This window comes from Suricata suricatta, chromosome 12 (genome assembly GCF_006229205.1).
Source record: "Suricata suricatta isolate VVHF042 chromosome 12, meerkat_22Aug2017_6uvM2_HiC, whole genome shotgun sequence".
NCBI lineage: Eukaryota > Metazoa > Chordata > Mammalia > Carnivora > Herpestidae > Suricata > Suricata suricatta.
The window spans coordinates 14,098,156-14,117,263 of NC_043711.1; the positions used below are offsets into that span (position 1 = coordinate 14,098,156).

A 19,108-nucleotide genomic window follows, 5' to 3' on the forward strand; every position below is an offset into this window, starting at 1 on the left:
GCGCGCTGGGGAGCGCGAGGCGGGGCCGTGGTGGCCGGAGGCGGCGGCGGCGGCAGCGAAGGCGACGCGTCCCAGCCGGTGAGGGGAAGCGGGGGCGCGGGGGGGCTCGAGGGGGTGCGGGGGAACGCAGGCGTCGGAGGGTCCACTCCCCTTGGGCCGAGCAAGGGCGAGGCACGGCCCTGTCATGGGTCCTGGGGCGGGGGCGGACAAGGCAGGGCGTGACAGCAGCGTTGCAGGGGCTGGGAGAGGTTAATGCCCCCCCCTCCTACACACACACCCTGCATCCGATGCTCCCAGGGGGCCCTCCCAGACGAATCTGAACCTTCACGGTCAGTCTGCGGACACCTGACACCACGTCCCTTCTTGTTGACAACCCTCCCCCCCCCCCCCATACACCTGAGACTGCCCACCTCGCTGACCCCCACACCTCTAGGGCCATGCCTCCAGGAGCTCGGCACAACTGAGTCTTCACACCCACACGTACCTGAGACTGTACGCCCACTGATAGGCTCTCACACACGCTTGACACTGCACACCCCCACGACACTGCACACCCCCACATCACCTAAGATCGTCCTTCTTGATGACATCTCCACACCCAGATCCATGCACCCCCACCTCTGCAACAGGGCCTGCACCCCCTGTACCCATGCCTGAGCGTGTGATCCTAAGCTCACGGCCCCACACTCACACCTGGACTGGGTCATATCCCCTCACTGACTTTGCTCACATCCAGGTCTGTGCCACTCTCACTTGCCCCCTCCCTTCAGCAGCTTGGGTCAGGGTCTCAGATACTCTCCTCCACCCCTCCACCTGCCTTGTGCCTTTACAGTCCCTCTCCCCATCACGCACCTTCAGTCTGTGTGCCTACCCGTACCTTCTTACAGGTGCACCCATGTTTGTACCCCTCTCTGTAATCCTTGAACCCTTCCCCCACCCTAGGTCCTCTACCCTTCCCCCCCAGGAAAAACCCACCCAGATGTTATATTTTCACTTATTGATGACAGTTTGTAAAGTAATTTCTAGGCTTAAGATAATTCCTTTGGCCAGAAGAAACCAGAATTATCTCCATTTTACCATCAACGAACCTAAAGGGACTTCAGTTGGGGAGGCGGGGCCCATTCCTCCCTGACCATTGCTGACTCTTCTCTGTAGACCTTCCCCATTTTTGCCCATCTGTTGTGCTTATCTCCGAGGGGTTGGCAGGGGAAGGGACCCCCACCTTCCCTGCAGCTGTTGGAGTCCGGAAAGACTGAGCTGGAAGGGGCGGCCCCTGATAGTTGCTGTAGCACGTGTCTCCGAGTCCTGGGGCTGGATGGGGGTGGGGCACTGCTGGGGCGGGACTTCAACACCTGGGGTGTCGCCAGAGGATAGGTGGGCTGGGAGGGAGCTGCTGGCCTCCCGCCTCTGGCTCCAGCTCTTGCAGACTGAAGCCCCTCACTGACCCTCAAGAACTCCTTGGGCCCTCGCAGCTGGTAAACCTAGGGAGTAAGGAAACACTCTTGAGAGTGAGGCTAGTTAATGTTACAGCCACTTGGAGCCAAACTGTAAAACTGGAGCCTGGTGTGGTGCTGGGAATAATGATTTTTTCTGGAACTTTTCAAGTTCCCTGGAGTGTCATTTGCAAGTGTGCCGCATAGAAGGAGAGGGTGGCTTTGTCGTTGGAAAGTAGTAGTGTGATGTGGTTTCCTGTAAGGTTTGCATGGTGCCTCTTACCCCCCTACTGCCTCTCCCTGCAAAGATGGTGCCAGAATATTCCGGAGGGTCATGTCCCCTTCGGCTTCTCCTAGAGAAACTGAACGCTTTGGGGTTTTCTGTCCAAATTCAAAAGGAGTCATTTAAAACCTGTGTGTTTATGTATGTGTAGGTACATGCATATAAGTAGATGTATATGTGTATTTTCATTACATTCATCTATGCGTACACATTTTATAAATACAGATGTATGTATATTTCTTATATATACATACACAACTCTGTAAACTTTGCCAAGGTAATTGATATACATGGTTTAAAAAAAAAAAGTCCAAAAGGGCACACAGTGAAAATTAAGCAGACCTCCTACTCTCTGCACTCTGCCCTTCTGGAGGCATACATTGTTAATTTGCCCTGTTTCCTTCCAGAGACAGTCTTTGGCTTGGGGGGAGGGATGTATATCCCCCATGTCTTTTAAACCCCTGATACATTTGCATGAGCTTTTAATCAAATGGGTGTGCCAGTTTAAGAGCCAGCCCCTCGCTGATGCCTGTTCAGGTCACCACTCATAGCTTCTCCTGCAAACTGAGCTGCAGCGAATACATGGAACCGCGCATGAGCAAATATGGGATGACCGCGTGTGGGGCTCCAGCACAGACCCTTCAAAACTTCCCGGTCTTCCTGGAACTTCCTGGGGGTGGCCAGGCCGAACAGTAAATGGTTAATGCTCCTGCAGAGAAGGCTGTGTTGCCATCAGCTGTCTCTCAGCTGTGAAGCTGGACTTCTTGTTTGCTCTCCCAGCGGCCAGGACAGTTATTATCAAGTGTTCTGGCCTCTCCAGTCTGATAGGTAAAGCACAGCCTACGAGATCCTTTTGAACACCACTTCTGTGCTTTCTATCCATCTCTTCGGCCTTCTAGCCCGGGTGCTGGTGATTAAACATCATACTTCTGTTTCCATTCCACAGTTGGACTAAAGTTCAGTCCAAGACATATTTGAGTCCCTGGAGGAGACCTTGGGGATGGGGGGGTCCTTGCAAGGCATTGGCCACAGTCCTGGGAAGGAAGGTCTTAAGATGTTGACTGTTCTGTCTTCGGATTCTGTGTCTCCCTCCTTCCCTGACCCTCCGCTGCTCATGCTGTCTCTCTCTCTCTCAAAAATAAATAAAACATTAAAAAACAAAAACAAAAACAAACCACAAGATGTTGGCTGTTACTAAAATTTTTTTCCGACTTGGATCAGCAAAACCACTTGGGTGTCAGATGAGATCAGTCAGATGTTAAATCTTTTGGGGAAGCTGCCTTGAGGTTCTCTTGAGTCCTCAGCGATTGCCCACTGTTGGTGCCAGATGGAGGGCACCTTTTGACTGAGGCCAGCCATTTTCCCACTTGTCATCCTGTTTTTTTTGTGCTTCTGTTTTACGCAATTGAGCAATAGAGGAATACTGAGATGATCAGGACTTTCAGCTTGGTTGGGTTTTGTAAACAAGCTCTTTTTATTTTTATTATTTTATTTTTAATGTTTTATTTATTTTTGAGAGAGAGAGGGAGAGAGAGAGAGAGAGAGAGACAGCATGGGCAGGGGAGGGTCAGAGGGAGAGGGAGACACAGAATCCAAAGTAGGCTCCAGGCTCTGAGCTAGCTGTCAGCACAGAGCCCGATGCGGGGCTCGAACCCACGAACCGTGAGATCATGACCTGAGCCGAACCTGGACGCTCAACTGACTGAGCCACCCAGGCACCCAAAATGAGCTCTTTTTAAAAACACATCACATTCTTTATTTTTATTGTGAAATGCTTAATAAAAAGTCTATGAGGTGCAGATGAAAAGAAAGAATAAAAGATAATAAAGCTGACATTCAGCTGAAGAAGGAGAACAGGGCCCCCCCGCGGCCCCTCCCTCATCACTGCGCATATTTTTAAAATATGCTTGTCAATATTTGTTTTCTTCATGGAGTGCCTTTTGCTGCAGCTGAGTGTTTAGATCCTAGGGTCTCAACAAAGATCAGCAGAACCCAAGTTTTCTTTGAGTTCTTTCTGTGTCAGTAGGGCGGCCTGAGAGGTCCAGGGAAGGGAGCAGTGATCTCAGGGCCACAGGCAGGCCACAGCCAGTACAGGGAGCTTTGATTTTAGAAGACTCCTGTCTTGTTAGTGTCCTGGGCCTGCTGTGACAAATTACCATGAGCTGGATGGCTTAGACAAGAGAAAGTTATTCTGTCATAGTTGTGGAGGCCAGAAGGCCAAAATCAAGGTGTTGGCAGATGCTATAGATAGAATGTTTCTGTCTCCCTAAAATTCCTATTTTGATTTTTTTTTTTAAAGTTTATTGTTGAGCACAGGTTGGGGAGGGGCAGAGAGAGAAGGAGACAGAATTCAAAACTGGCTCAAGGTTCTGAGCTGTCAGCACAGAGCCTGACACTGGGCTTGAACTCACGAACTGCAGGATCATGACCTGAGCCTAAGTCAGACTCTAAATGAACTGAGCCACCCAGGAGCCCTCAAATACATATTTTGAAACCTAATCCCCAACGTGATGGCATTAGGAGGTGGGGCCTGAGGGAGGTGGTTAGGTTATGAGGGTAGTGCTCTCACAAATGGGATTAGTGCCCTTACAAAAGAGGCCCTGCCCCTTCTGTTTTGTGAGGCACAGCAATAAGTTAGCCATCTGTGAACCCTGAAGAGTGCTGCCACCAGACACCCAGTCTTCTGGCACCTTGATCTTGGACTTTCCAGCCTCTAGAACTGTGAGAAATACATTTCTGTTGTCCATTAGCCACCCAGTGTATGGTCTTCTGTGACCAGCCCAAACAGACTGAGACAGCAGGGTCAGTTCCTACTGGGGGGAGTCTGAGGGAGAGTCTTATGGGGCCTCTCCCCTGGCTGGGGTAGTTGTTGGCGGTCCTTGGGGTTCGGTCTTGGGGCCACATCATCCCAGTCTCTGCCTCCATCTCCACCCAGCCGCCTCTTCTGTGTGTGTCGTCATCATCGTCGTCTTCTTCTTAATGTTTGTTTATTTTTGAGAGGAGGTGGAGAGAGAGCATGAGTCGAGAGGGGCAGAGAGAGAAGGAGACAGAATCCAAAGCAGGCTCCAGGCCCTGAGCTGTCAGCACAGAGTCCAAAGTGGGGCTTGAACCCACAAACTGCAAGATCATGACTTGAGCCAAAGTCGGATTCTTAACGACTGAGCCACCCAGGCGTCCCCTGTGTGTGTGTGTGTGTCTTCTTACAAGGACACCCACACCCATCATTGGATTTAGGGCTCACCATAAATTCAGTATGATCTCATCTCGATATCTTTAACTGACTTCATCTGTGGAGACCCTATTTCCAAATATGGCCACCTTCTGAGGTCCTGGATGGACATGAACTTTGGGGGATATCACTTAATCCCTATAGTTGCAGAGCCAGAATTTCTGCCGCGATGTTATTCTAGCAGCCTCTGCTGTTTCACGCAGAAGGGGGCTGGTAGGGCAGGAGTACACAGCCCCTCACTCACCTGCCTCCCTGCTGGAAAGCGGAAGCATCTGCCCAGAGCCAGCCAGGACCTGCGCAAGTGAACATGTGGGGGTGTTTTGCTCTTAGCCAGCCCTTGGCACATGCTTACGTCCTAGATCATCCCAGTTTGTAGAAGGGTTCCCAAGACTTAGGGGCCTTTGCCCCACCAGCAGAGAGAACAGAAGAGGAGCCAAGATGAACCTAGGTCAGCCCGAATCCAGACCCCTGTCCTTTAAACAAGTCACCTGGCATGCGTTGGTTTCTGCTGCTGTTAGACACTGATGTCTGTGAGCTGTACCGAAACACCACCACGCAGGCTGGCCTCTGGGAATGGAACACACCTGAAGCCTGACCACACCATTGTTCTACAGTTTGTGAAAATCTATGCCCCAGGGACAGGGACGGGTTGCAGAGAAGGCAGAAATACTGGGGCTCCGTAGGGTAGGGGAAACATGTGGATCCCCAAGTGATAGGGGCTCTGTAGTTGATCCGTTCTAGCAGAGGATTGGGGCACTAACTCAGGGAGGGGAAGGTTCTCGGAGATCTGAAAGCCAGCAAGGAGTCAGCCAGATGGCAAAGCGTTGTAAGCAAAGGGAACAAGTGAGCCTGGGTGTTGTGGGACCCAAGGTGTGGAGTTTGAGAGAGGATTCAGGGACCTGGTCCATGGAGCCAGTGACAGGCACAGGAGGACACTTAACCTTCAGGCCACTTCGGGCAAGGCACCATCAGCATGGCTGGGCTGAGAACTTCTAGCAGCTGTGTCTCCCCAGCTGTGAGATGGGGAGGCCACCACCTTGTGAGCAGTCGCAAGCCTTCCCTGATCGAATGTGCCGGTGAAGCTCCCCATAGATGTCACTGCTGTGGTTTCATCTGCTGGTCGCATGCCTTTGCCATGGCAAGTTGAAAAAGCGAATTTGTACATTTCAACTAAGTCTTAAATAACCCCCTAGACCCAAGCCTCAACCAGGCTGCAGTATGTGTCCCGGGCCCAGTCTAAGGGGCAGGCTCTCCAGCCTCACTGTGGCAGCTGTGACTTAATATGCCTGAGGAGGAGCTCAGGGATCCCACACAAGTGTCCTGGAGATCCTGGGACAGCTGTTCCTGGGGACACCTGGTGTAGCAGCTCAGAGCTGGAGGAAGATGCTACACCCAGCCTCTCCCCTGTGGTGGTGGGATGGTCCCCGTAGCCAGAAAAGGGGAGGGAGCAGGGTGGCGGGCCTGGCTTACAGCACAGTGGACAGACAGGCCCCCTAGACTGGCTGGTCTAGCCTTGGGCTGGCAAGGGGGTGTGTAAGAGCCAGGCCTCGAAGAAGGGACAGGTTTGGGAAACAGATTTGGCCTGGAGTGCACTGGTCAGAGAGCCAAGTGTCAGCCAGCCCTGAATGTGAGAGTCGGAGACTGCCCCTCCTGTGGTGCGGGCAGTGGCACTGGTGTGGTAGAGTGCTTGGTGGGATCACGTGCTTCCTAAACCATTGTTGTTTGGTGGGCAGCGAGGCGTTGCCTTCCACCTTCTGTTTAACTTTGGGGAGATGAACCTGGAAAAAGCTGGGGCGGGGCGGGGGGAGGGAGATGGGCGCTGGACACCAGGGACCGATGCTCAACTCTTTAGAGATCCTGGCATGGGGTATGCAGGCTGAATGGTGAGATCCAGGACCTGGGGAGGCCTGCTCAGTGGGGCCAGGTGGTGTGGGATGGGCTCCACCCCAGCCCCATCCGACTCCTTATTAGGCAGAATGAGACTTACCAATACCCATGACCCACTTGAGCAGCATGACCCTGGGAAGATGGTGATGGATGGAAAGTGAACCCAGAGGGGGTTTAGTAACATATCCAAGGTCACACACTGGACCCCATCTTCCCACAATGCCAGCAGGGGGGCTGGGAGCCTGTGCGTGATCCTACTTAGGGAGTAAGGTGGAAAGTGGTAGAAAAGGTACATTTCTGCTGCCACATGAAGGATACCTGAAGGGCAGGAAGACGGACAGCAGAAGCACCTGTATGCAGGTATATGCCTCTGACTTCTTGCTAAGCACAGACACTGAGCATACCCCAGGCCATTGCCTTCCACGGACCACCCCTTGCCCCCAGCCTAGCAGGGAAAGCTAGTTGAAAGTGGCCCCTCCTAGTGTGGCAGGGAACTACAGGTGCTTAGTGTAGGGCAGAGCAGCTAGGCTTTGGGAGATGAGGCCAGGAGGTTTAGGGCAGCCTTTTTTTTTTTTTTAACTTTTTTTAACATTTATTTATTTTTGAGAGAGAGAGACACACAGAGGGTGAGCGGGGGACAGTCAGAGAGAGGGGGAGACACAGAATCAGAAGCAGGTTCCAGGCTCTGGGCAAACGGTCAGCACAGAGCCTGACGTGGGGCTTGAACCCACGAACTGTGAGATCATGACCTGAGCTGAAGTCAGCCGCTTAACAGACTGAGACACCCAGGCGCCCCTAGGGAGGCCTTTGAAGGATGCAGAGGAGTTTGCTAGGCATGGGGTGGGCAGAGTGCAGCCAAAGCAGAACTTGGTACGTCCCGAAAGTTAATTACCTTATCCAGCAAATAACTGAGTGGATACAAGTACTGTGCTAGGCTCCACATGGTGAGAAAACAAAACTTTTGGGGTGAGGGCTTTACATAAGTGCACCCTCTTATTAGAAGGACACTGTGCAAGTTGGTTTGTTGTAGGCCACTCCGGCGCCATTAGTGACAGGCGTTGGCAAGGCTTTCTTGCAAGGGCCGAGGACAGTGATTGACAGTAAGATGTTCTGTATCGTTTAGGACCTGGATGCCTGAGTGTCTGACCCATAGAGACTGCAGCACAAGGTTACGGTGACCAATTTGTCTGAAAGGCAGCAGGGAGAGATGGGCAGCAGCTGGTTGGGTCTGGGTTAACAGGGAACAGCCATTATGTAAGATGCTACCTTTCTCTTAGGCAGAAGTTAATGCCCATTAACTGGAAAAGAAAACAGCCTTTATCAACAGGCAGATAGGATGTTAATTGGCTTCCGTTTACTGAGAGATTACAGGCTCTGTTCCACAACTGCTTGTAAACTCCATCAGCCGAGAAAACCAACCCCCCACCCCGCCCCGCCCCCGCTTTATGCAAACATTTCCCTGGTCCCTAGGAGCGGAGCACACAGGCGCTTGTGAACGTGAATGGTGGCCACGTACAGGCTCCCAGGCACAACGCGCTGATGTTTTGGGCAGATGGGCTTCAGCGTGGGACCTTGGACATGTTACTAAACCTCCTCTGGGCTGTTTCCATCCATCACCACCTTCCCAGGGTCAGGGAGCTTCTGAGGGAATCAAGCACAAATGTGTGTGTGCACGTGCGCATGTGCCTGGGTGTATCAGGATGGATGTGCACCTGGAGAGGCTGCAGCGTGGGGCTCAGAGCTTGGGCTACCTAAGAGACCACAATGCCAAGTTCACATTTCCTAGATAGTGCTCTTCAGTACATTATATTGCTGAATTGCCCCCGACCCTGCTTTTCTTTGTTTTTTGATGGTTGAAACAGAAATATGGTATGAAAAAATTAATTTTTGTTAATTGGGGCTGGTCTGTCAATGCTGCCTGCCCATGGTGTGTGTGTGGGGGGGTGGCCCCACCACACTTGCTCCCCGTCTCACCCCACTTTTGGGGGACACCTGAATCCCAGTTTCTGGGTCTATGTTAAAGGTGCACCTAGAGAACATCCTGAGGCCTGGCCCACCGGGGCCACAGGACACCTTTGCCATGGTTGGAAACGCAGCACTGGGCTGCAAGAGTGTAAGGGAAATACACAGACCAGGGCTCTGGGAGGTTGAGCAGGGGACAGAAACCCATCCCAAACTGGCTGAACTAGAAAGGGTGCTTTGTGGGCTCCAGGGTGAAAAGTCCAGGTGTTTCTGGCACCTGCCAGGTTCTTCTAACACCCTGGGGTCCCAGGGCAGCCCAAGTCATGCACACATCTATCCACCTCCCTCCCTGGCCTTGGCTCTGTCGCTGCCCCCGGGGCCTATGTGTTTCCCCTCCTGAGAGAAAGAGGATTTCTCTGGCCCAGTGGCTCCCTCAGAAATCCCAGTCTTTGGGCCTGGTGCTCCAAACTGAGGGCCACCTAGGTCACCCTGGAGTCAGGGGAGGGTCAGCCCCCCCTTTCTCCAAGGTGACAGAGGCAGAGCGGGTGGCTGCCCAGTACACTGCCTCCAGAAGGGGGGCCAGACATCCCCTGCACCTGTGGGTGGCCATCTAGGAACTTAGGCATCTCCTCCGGACTTTGAGTCTTGGCTGAAATCGTCAGCAAGTGTCCTCCGCAGGTAAAGAGGAAGGTGAGCAATGCGGATCATCCCTCTGCTGCCATTAGAGTCCCCTGGGAGTTACGAACACAGCGCCCAGGCTCGGGGTCAGTTGGCCTGGGAGAAGCTGGGCAGGTTTGGGGTTTCTCTTTTTTAATGTTTAATTTGTTTTGTGGCAGTGGTGGTATAACTGACATACAGTAAAATGAGTCACTTCTGTGCCCAGCTCAAGGAGGTTTCACACATTGTTCTAAATGTTTACTTATTTTTGAGAGACAGAGCGTGAGCAGGGAGGGGCAGAGAGAAAGGGGGACAGAGGATCCGACGATGCTCTGCGCTGACAGCAGCGAGCCTGATGTGGGGCTCGAACTCACGAATTGTGAGATGGTGCATGACCCAGGCCCAAGCCAGGTGCTCAACTGGCTGAGCCACCCAGGTGCCCCTGATATTTTAAATTGTGATAAAATATACACAACGTAAAATATACCGCCCTTGCCTTTGCACCCAGTTCACCAACCTGAAAGGCATTCTCATTGCAATACCAGCATCACCACCGTCCATCTCCAGAACTTTTCCATCTTCCCAAACTGGATCTCTGTCCCCATTAAACGCAAACCCCGCCCCATTCCCCTCCCTCGGACCCTGGCACCCACCGTTCTGCTCTCTGCCTCTGTGAATTTAGGGACTCTAGAGACCTCGTAGAAGCGGGATTAAATCTTTGTCCTTTTGCGGCTCATTTATTTCACTTAGCGTGGTGTCCTCAAGGTTCATCTACGCTGTGGTCTGTGTCAGAACATTGTTCCTTTCTAGAGCGGAATAACACTCCACTTGGGCGGACAGGCCACTTTGTGTTTCTGTGCTTAGATTTCACTTGGCTCATTTGGCGCAGTCTTTTGTGTTGGCTTATCTTTCTCCACTGTTCCGTCTGAGATCTGTGCCTTCAGCTGCATGTGGCAGCACCCGGTCCTTCTCTCCCGTGGTGTGGACCGGCCGTGTGACTCTGCCACCTGCGAGGGCTTGTTCTCTTGCGGGGGGCCGTCCAGGTCGTGTCTGCAGGGCGTGTCGGTCTTCACTGTGAGACACGACATACTCCCATGCAGGTGTTCAGAGTTCCCAAATGCAATCTCAGGGTCCCAGACACTGGGGACGGCCTGTGGGGGTCATCCTGGCTGGAGTCCAGAGGCGGACGACCAGCAGGGGTATTGTGGGATGGTGATGTTTTGTGCTCTCCCACTAGCCGTCTTCCATGGCCCACATGCACTCAGCCTGCCTTTATTTCCCTGATCCGCCTGAGCTGGCTCCAGCCTTGGGAGCCCCGCTTCTCGCTGCTCTGGCTACCTGGGGTGCTCCTTTCCAGACCCCAGGACCGACCCTGCCCTGCACCACCACCACCCTGCCTCACCTCTGTATCTACAGAATCAGGCCTGGGGCCCACAGGCACACATCAGCATCTGTCCCTTAAGCACACCTAGTCCAGCCTTGCAGCTACTGGGATCTTTTGGACCACCCCTTGTCCTCTGCATAGTGTCGACCCCCCCACCGCCTCCCACTGCCCCAGACCTGCCCCTCCACCGCCAGTGGGTAGAAGACACCTTGGCCTGTGGCCAAGAAGATAGGAAGCAGCCAGAAAATCTTGTTTTAACCCAGAGCAGGAAGTGTCCATCCACAAGGTCATACTGATCTTTTTTTTTTCTTAATGTTTATTCATTTTTGAGAGAGAGAGAATAAGAAAAAACCCATGAGTGGGGGAGGGGCAGAGAGAGAGACACACACAGAATCCAAAGCAGCCTCCAGGCCCCAAGCTGTCAGCACAGAGCCTGACACAGGGCCCGAACCCATGAACTCTGAGATGATGACCTGAGCTGAAATTGGACGCTTAACCGCCTGAGCCACCAAGCACCCCAAGGTCATACTGACCTGAATAAATGACAGAAAAGTGAATCAGTTGGGGAGAAGAGGCCACAGTTCCTGTGTAAGAATTCCCCTTCCAGGAAGAGAGCTTAACTCCTCCCACCCCCAAAGGTGGGCTGGTTCCAAAGAGAAGAGTCTGGAAAAAGGTCACTCAGCAGGGGGACAGACATCTGGCAGACCCCACCTTAACCAAGAGGTCCGAGTCAGTTTCACCTGGATTAAGTCTGTGTTCTCAGGTATAATGTAATGAGGAGGGACCGCCTCCAAAGTTCCCCCAAGACCACACAACCCAGGATCATGATGAAAAAACACATCAGACACACCCAGATGGGCTGAGGCATGAGGTAGTGGGATTCTGGGGCAGAAAAGGGAGATTGGGAGAATAAGTGGCAAAACAGGACAACGCCCAGAGTTCTGTGGACAGTCACATGAGAACAGGAATGCTAGGAGCCTCACCGACCACTCAGGCCCTCTTCACGGCCAACGCCTCAGGCTGGGCTCACTTTTCATGGTCACCCTTCTCGAATCTGTGGGCCGTGACACTTGAGGGTCTCAAGAGGCCCCTGCTTCTTATTTTTCTATTTTATCAGATACCACCATGTGTCACTGTCCACTGTCCCTAACTCACCTCCACTGCCAGGGGACCAGAGCCTTGGAGGCACTGAGGAACATTTCCTGTGGGGCCCCACGCCCAGAAGGTAGGGCAGCTGGAGTTCTTCCCCATCAGATGTACTGTGTTTGCAAATGTCTGTGTTTCAAAATGTGTTTCAAATGCCCAGCCTGCCCATGTGCCTCATCATCTTAGGTTTAAAATTTTTAAGTCAGGCAAGGCCCAGGGTGTCATCTCCAGACATGATTAGTGCTGACTTCTTCCAGGCTTGTGGGAGCCACCAGGCCAGGACTAGAAGTTCCCAGGCCCCCCGGACACCAGGCCCCTCAGGGACCTCCTCCCACACCTTCCTTCTACTGGGCACCAGTCCGTAACTGGGACTGCTTGCCCAGAACCGCACCTTGGTGATGCAGGCGCTGACTTCGGTCCCTGTGGAATGCCAAGGCCAGCCCTTGGCTGCCTCTTCCAGGCTCCTGTCCTAGGCACCGAGCCTTGGGCACCTCCTGATCACAGCCCAGGAACCCATGGTGTGCCTTTAGCTCTGTGAGCTTCTGAACAAGTTGTTTGTTCCCCTGGGCTTTGCAAATTGCCTTCAGGGGACAATTGAGTACAACCCGATCCTTGGCCCTCCTTCCCTCCACTGTTGTTCCTTCAGGTTAAACAAAGTCTCAGAGGCGCAGGGTTCTCGGAGAGAATCATTTGGGATGAAATAGTGCTGGGGCTGGCCTAGAGGCCATGGCCATGACTTTGGAGTCCTATGTCAGAGTTGGAGTTCTCTCTGCCATTGGTCTAACCAAGTTTTTTCATGTCTCATCGACAAAATGGACAGATAAACCAGTGACCGTGACACCCCTAATTGTTAGTGGCAGTGATTGTCACCATGTGGTCTCTAGCAGGGAACTCATGCTGCCTTAGCCTCCACGTTGGTAAAGCAGCACCCACACCCAGTGGTGAAGGCTGGTCAGATTACAGAACGTGGGAGCAAAGGGATTTAATAAACAATAGCTGCCATTGTGTCCTTGTGTTTATCTTGTGCCTTCACTGCCAGTTCTCATCCCACACGTAGACCAGAGATGACCCTGAGTGAAGGCTGTGGCCTGGGGTCCTGCAGCTGCTGACCTCTAACACCCTGCTCCAAAGAGAGGCCGGGGCCAGGGGGCACCGGGGCGGCTCAATCAGTGAAGGGTCTGACTGCAGCTCAGGTCATGATCTCACGGTTTGTGGGTTCGAGCCCCACATCGGGCTGTGTGGTGACAGCTCCGAGCCTGGAGCCTGCTTCAGATTCTGTCTCCTCCTCTCTCTGCCCCTCCCCCACTCATGCTCCATCTCTGTCTCTGTCTCTCTTTCAAAATAAAAACATTTAAAACTTAAATGAAAAATTTTAAAAATTTTTAAAAAGAGAGGCCAGGGTCAGACGATGCCTGCCAAGAAGAGCATCCATCTCCCCACAAACCAGGCAGCCCCAATCCCTCGCACGGGGCTCCCGTGGCTGCCAGAGCCCTTCCCCAGCCCAAGACACTAAGCCCCTGGCTTGGAGGCACCAGCTGGGCAAGGCAGGGCTCGGCCACCCATCCCCTCAGCACCCTCTGCACCGCAGACCTCTGAAATCAGTTTCTCTGAAACCTCTAGCACATCCAGAAGGTCATGGTTTCCTTAAGGCATTTGTTTTTAGCTTTTTATTTTGAAATAATTTCAGGCTAACAGAAAAGTGACAAAAATAACCAGAGTTCCAGTAGACCCTTCATCCAGCTGCCAACGTTAGCGTCATACAGGATGCAGTTACCTGAACCAGAAAACATCTCCAAGGCAACTTTGGCGCTCACGTCCAGCTTGCATTTGGACACCCCCACCCCCACCCCGCGTTTCTGCTCATGTTCTCCTGCCGGTCCAGGCTCCCACACTGCATTTTGTCATCCCATCTGCCTAGTCTCCCCTGATCTGTGATGGTGCGTCAGTCTTTCCTCATCATCCCCAAGCTTCACGCTTTTGCAGAGCGTCCCTCGGTGTGGCCTGTGTGCTGTTTCCTCGTGGTCAGCCTGCGGTGTGCATCTTTGGCAGGGAGCCCACCACAGCGATTCCACGTCCCTCCTGGGGCATCGCGTCAGGGATGCAGGCTGTCTACAGGCCCTGTCACCAGTGATGGTGACCTTGCTCACGTAGTCAAGGTGGGCTCTGCCCATTAGTGACAGGCTGAGTGGCTTCCCCCCATGGGGATGTGAGTCACGCATTCCCTCTGTCCCCTCCTTCTGCGTAGCTTCCCTCGTAGGCCTTCGCTGGGACCAGCAGGCTGGCAGTGGCCATCGAGCCAGCGAGTCCTCAGGCTCCTGTATTGGGGGAGCACACATTCCAAGGCGTTTGCCAGACCACCTGCAAAGAGGTGTGCGCCCCCCGCTCCTTGCCCACCCCCATCTCCTGGCGCCGTTGTGTTACTATACTTGCAAACAGCCCTTGAGAGAGGGTTCGGCCTGCCTTTCTCTGTCGTGAGCTCAGTTGGACATCTGGCTGTGTTTTTTTGTTTTTTGGTCATATTTTTTAAGTTATTTGTTTCTTTCCTGGTTACCTGGTGGGGCTTTTTGCCTTTTTTTTTTTTTTAAGTCTTGGGTTGTTTGTTTGTTTGTTTACTGATTTGAAATAGCAAAGAACTCTTTATTTTGTAAAGAGATGAGCCTTTGACCTGAGGGACAAAATCTTAGGATCTGACCTCCCTCATTCCCCCAGAGTAAGGATCTCGTCTCCACCCCGTGATCCTTGGCCCCTCCAGGGCCCTTGCCAGGAGACACTGGACCCTGGTGAACAGCTGGCAGCCTGAGATCTCCCACTCTTCTGGGGTGGGGGTGCCCGGAGCCCCCAGTCTCTTCCTTAAAGAGGGCCCTTAATCTTAGTTTCCTGTGGCTGCCGTAACAAATCACCACAAACTGCTGACTTTTATGTCCTCATAATTCTGGAAGTTAAAAGTTCAAAACTAAGGTGTGTGACCGAGCACTCTGAAGGTCTCGGGCCAGGATCTCGTTCTGCCAGCTTCTGGAGACTCCAGGCAGCGGCCACGTCACTCCAGTCTCTGCCCATGTGGTCACATGGCCTTCCTGTCTATGTGTCCTCTTCTGTCTTATCAGATTATGTTGGATGATCTCATCCTGAGATTCCCTACCATAATTCCATCTGCAAAGACCCTTTTTCTAATCACATCACATTCACAAGTTCCAGGTGGAGATGTCTTTTGGGGGCTACCCATCAGCCCTCTGCCAGACCATGCCCTGTGACTTGCCCTGGGTGCTCTGTCACCGGTGGCGACACACTTTGTAGGTCCACCACCCCGGGGCCCCTTAATGAATTGTCTGCACTGAGTTCCTGTACTTCCCTGCCTGGAGCCAGGCAACCAACCGAGGGAAGAAAGTTCCAGTGGGCTTTACAGACCGCCCCAACCTGAGCCCGCACAGCCTGTCCCTGCACCCACCTGCCCCCAAGCCAGCTGTTGTCTGCTGGGGAGCTTAGAGCAGGAGCTGGCGGGAGGGAGGGAAGGAGGGAGGAGGGTGAGGCCACAGATCAGAGCCTCATTGGCTGGGACCAAAGGGCTGGATCCTTCCTCAGGAAGATACTTTTGCAGGACGTGTCCACATTGAACATGCCCACGCCTCGTCAAAGCCCTGGGAAAGGCTGTGCCACCCATCTGAGCGCCCACATGTGGGGATCACCCCCTGGGACCCATGGTGGCGGGGTTGGGGCTGAGACACAGTTGTACACGCTATGGGGTAGGGACGATGCAGTCCGGTGCACCCCGCAGGCTGGTACCCCAGCAGCTGGCTTGGAAAGGTCCCTCGGGCCTAGTTTCTCATTGTTGGTTTGTGAACAGTTTGGGATTTATATAAAAACTGGCAAAGGTAACGGTTCCCCTACACCCCACACATCTAGTTTCCTCTATTGATAACATTCTACGTTACTTTGGTACATTTTGTTTTACAACTGATGAATACTTATAGATTACTATTAATTGAAGTCCATAGTTTATTCACACTTCTTCCTCAGTTTCCCCTAATATCCTTCTCTTGTCCCCAAATCCCACTTGACATCTAATCCTCACATCTCCTTAGGCTCTTTCTGGACTGAGACAGTGTTTTGGCCTGTCTTGTTTTTTGAGCACCTCAACGGTTTTGAGGAGAACAAGTCAGGTATTTTGTATGATGCCCCCCAACTGGGATTTGCTTGGTCTTTTTTCACGGTTGGCTCTGTATGAGGGTTTAGTGAGGACCACGTGGGTGAAGTGCCCTTCTCAGTGCACACTGTGTCCCCAGCACAGGCCATCGGCATGACTCTTCGTGTGATATTGACCTTGATCACCCGGCTGAGGTGGGACCCGTCAGGTGTCTCCACTGTGCAGTTACTCTCTTCTCCTTTTGTGTACTCCTTGGAGTCACCCCCCCCAAGAGTGGAGCTTCATAAATTATTTGGGGGATTTGTCTCTTCTTCCCCTTTATTTATGTATTCAATTCTTTCTTTTTTGATGTTTATTTTGAGAGAGAGAGAGAGGGAGAGAGAGAGAATCCCAAGCAGGCTCCATGCTATCAGCACAGAGCCCTGAGCAGGGCTTGATCTTATGAACCACGAGATCATGACTTGAGCCGAAATCAACAGTCAAGAAACTTAACTGAGCCACCCAGGTGTCCCTTTCTTTCTTTCTTTTTTTTTTTAAGATGTTATTTTTAAGTAATCTCTACTCCCAATGTGGGACTCAAACCCACAACCACAAGATCAAGAGTCACACACTGCATTGACCGAGCCTGCCAGGCACCCCTTATCAGCTATGGCTCTCTGCGGGCTTGTGGACATTTATTTTACATGTTGGATGATTATCCGGTACTTGCTGCTCAGGGTGTCCGAGCTGTGGGCCACGGGGAGCCTTTTGATTCCCAGGCCTGTCACATTGTCACACTCCCATTGAGTTTGGTTCCTCCCTGGCACTGAGGGTGCTCGGGGCTCATCTTTATGTTTCCTGCCCTCTTGGAAGCAGCCATTCTTCCTGGAACCAGGGCCCATCTTAGGGAGGAAACAGTAGCAGAGGACAAGTGGAGGGGAATCCTGTTTGTGCTGTCTAGGACCCTCTGTCCTGGCATTGACCTGGGGCGCCTGGGAGGGCCTGGAGGGCAGGAGGGGCTTTCACAGTCTGATCAGGGTTGTTCTGCATTATTTTACAGGAAAGTGCATTGATTTATTGGACGATTTTTTAAAATTTATTCATTTTGAGAAAGAGAGAGAGAAAGAGTGTGTGTGTGTGTGTGTGTGTGTGTGTGTGTGTGTGTGCGCGCGCTTGTGCGCACCCATGTTAGAGATGGGCAAGGAGAGAGGGAGAGAGAGAATCCCAAGCAGGCTCTGCACTGACAGTGCAGACCCCAATGCGGGGCTCCAACCCACGAACTGTCAGATTGTGACCTGAGCCGAAGTCGGCTCTTGACCAACTGAGCCACCCAGGCGCCCCAATTTTTCGGATGATTGTAGAGCATAGGACCCCCCCGGAATGCCAGTGCACAATTGGCATCTTAGTGGCCTTAGTCTTAAATCCTTTTCTCCTTCTATTCCTGTCGCTGTGGTTTGCTGGGCTTTGCATGCACTTCCACGAGGTTAAATATAGGTTCCGGGGAGGAATCCTCAAGTATTAGAGCCCTTTACCGTAAGCTTGGTCAGAAAGATCAGGCCTACTTGCAATAGAAAACAGGTTTAATTTTCTGAGTGTTTCTATTGATAGATACTCAGGTCCAAGCTGACAAAATTCTGGTGGGTGCTTGGGTCCAGGCAGGTGGGACACCCCACCCCACCCCCACCCCGGCTCCACAGCCTGCCACACCCCTGCCTCCTGCCGTGTGACCTTGCAGGGGTGGCTTCACCTCTCTGAGCCTATCTGCCTAGGGTTGTTACTAGGTTAAAAAAAACAAAACAAAAAACTCAGAGGCCTGCTTGTGAAGATCAAATCAAAGGGCCGATAGAAGCACTTTTGTGAATGATTAAGCCAGTGCTGAAACTGGCATTCCGAAGCAGGTGCCAGCGTCCTTCCCCTGCAGGGAGACAGAAGCCGGCTGGGAAGAGCCCCGGGCTAGGGCAAGTCTCCCTTCAGGTGACTCAGGGATGAGTCACAGGCCTGAGGTGAGTGGGGGAGGCCGCCTTCCTCTCCCTGGTCTCACAGTGCCTCCCTCTCCCAGGACCAAGTCTCCCGCGGCCCGGAGCTGGCCTGGAATGGGTAATGGTGTGAAGGAAAGTGCGGCGCGTGTGCGTGAGGATGCCGAGGCCGTCCTGCCCTCATGTGTCAATTCCAAGGCAAGTACCCCGCCTCCCCGATGGCTCTTTGCCTGAGATCTCTCTTCTGTGTCCCTGCACCCCATTACAAATCACCCTCCAACACACACACACACACACACACACACACACACACACTCCTTCGAGCTATGTGGTTGGGAGGCCATGGGGAAAAGGCGGTGCAAGCTGGCCACCTTCTCCATTTAAAGCCCCGTTTGCGATGTGGATCCAACCTGCCCAGCCACGTGGTAAGAAGCAAGAACCTCGCCCAGATTTGGCTAGGATGTCAAACAGGGTCCTTTTTTCTCACTGAGATTCGAGCAGTAGTCACAGGCAGGGCCAGCTGGGGCGGGGGGGGGGGGGGGGGGGGGGGGGGGGGGGGGGGGGGGGGGGGGGGGGGGGGGGGGGGGGGGGGCGGAGGTGCTGGCACATGGGGTATGCTCTCAGCTGCCGGGTTCCTCTCTGAAGCTCCTCCCTGATTCCACCCTTCAATTGAGGAAAAGGTGTATTTCCTTTTAAAGAAATTGGATTGGCTCCATCCTTGTTCACCGTAGAAGCCAGTAGAAGTTCTTCCAGTGGAGCCTGGAACACAGACAGCCCAGCCCACACAGAAAGCCGGCTCCAGGGCGTGTGGGCCATTCTCAAAGTCCATAGGATCAAAGGCCAAAGCAGCATCCTCTGGCCCTCCCCCTCTTCCTCGAATTCGAGATCTCCCTCCCCGCACCCCCCATGAAGCACCAGGTAGGAGGGAGGACTGGTTCATAGCCCGCCTGTGGGGCCACTGTCACCACACTGGGGGTAAATGCAGGGAGAGCAAGGCCAAACCCCAGAGCAGACACTCCCATCCCTCACGG

The 19,108-nt window shown here is 53.0% G+C and overlaps 1 protein-coding gene across 4 annotated transcripts in view; it reads left to right on the top strand.

The window, feature by feature from the left end:
* The first annotated feature begins 22 nt into the window (after positions 1-22).
* SLC25A42 (solute carrier family 25 member 42) overlaps positions 23-19,108 on the top strand; it is a 29,765-nt gene continuing 10,679 nt past the window's right edge. For all 4 annotated transcript variants that reach the window (XM_029918189.1, XM_029918191.1, XM_029918188.1 and 1 more), the window contains exons 1-2: positions 23-78; positions 18,161-18,275. In XM_029918189.1, the coding sequence (XP_029774049.1) occupies positions 18,195-18,275 (81 nt within the window). In that variant the 5' untranslated portion in view covers positions 23-78; positions 18,161-18,194. The remainder of the gene's footprint in view (positions 79-18,160; positions 18,276-19,108) is intronic.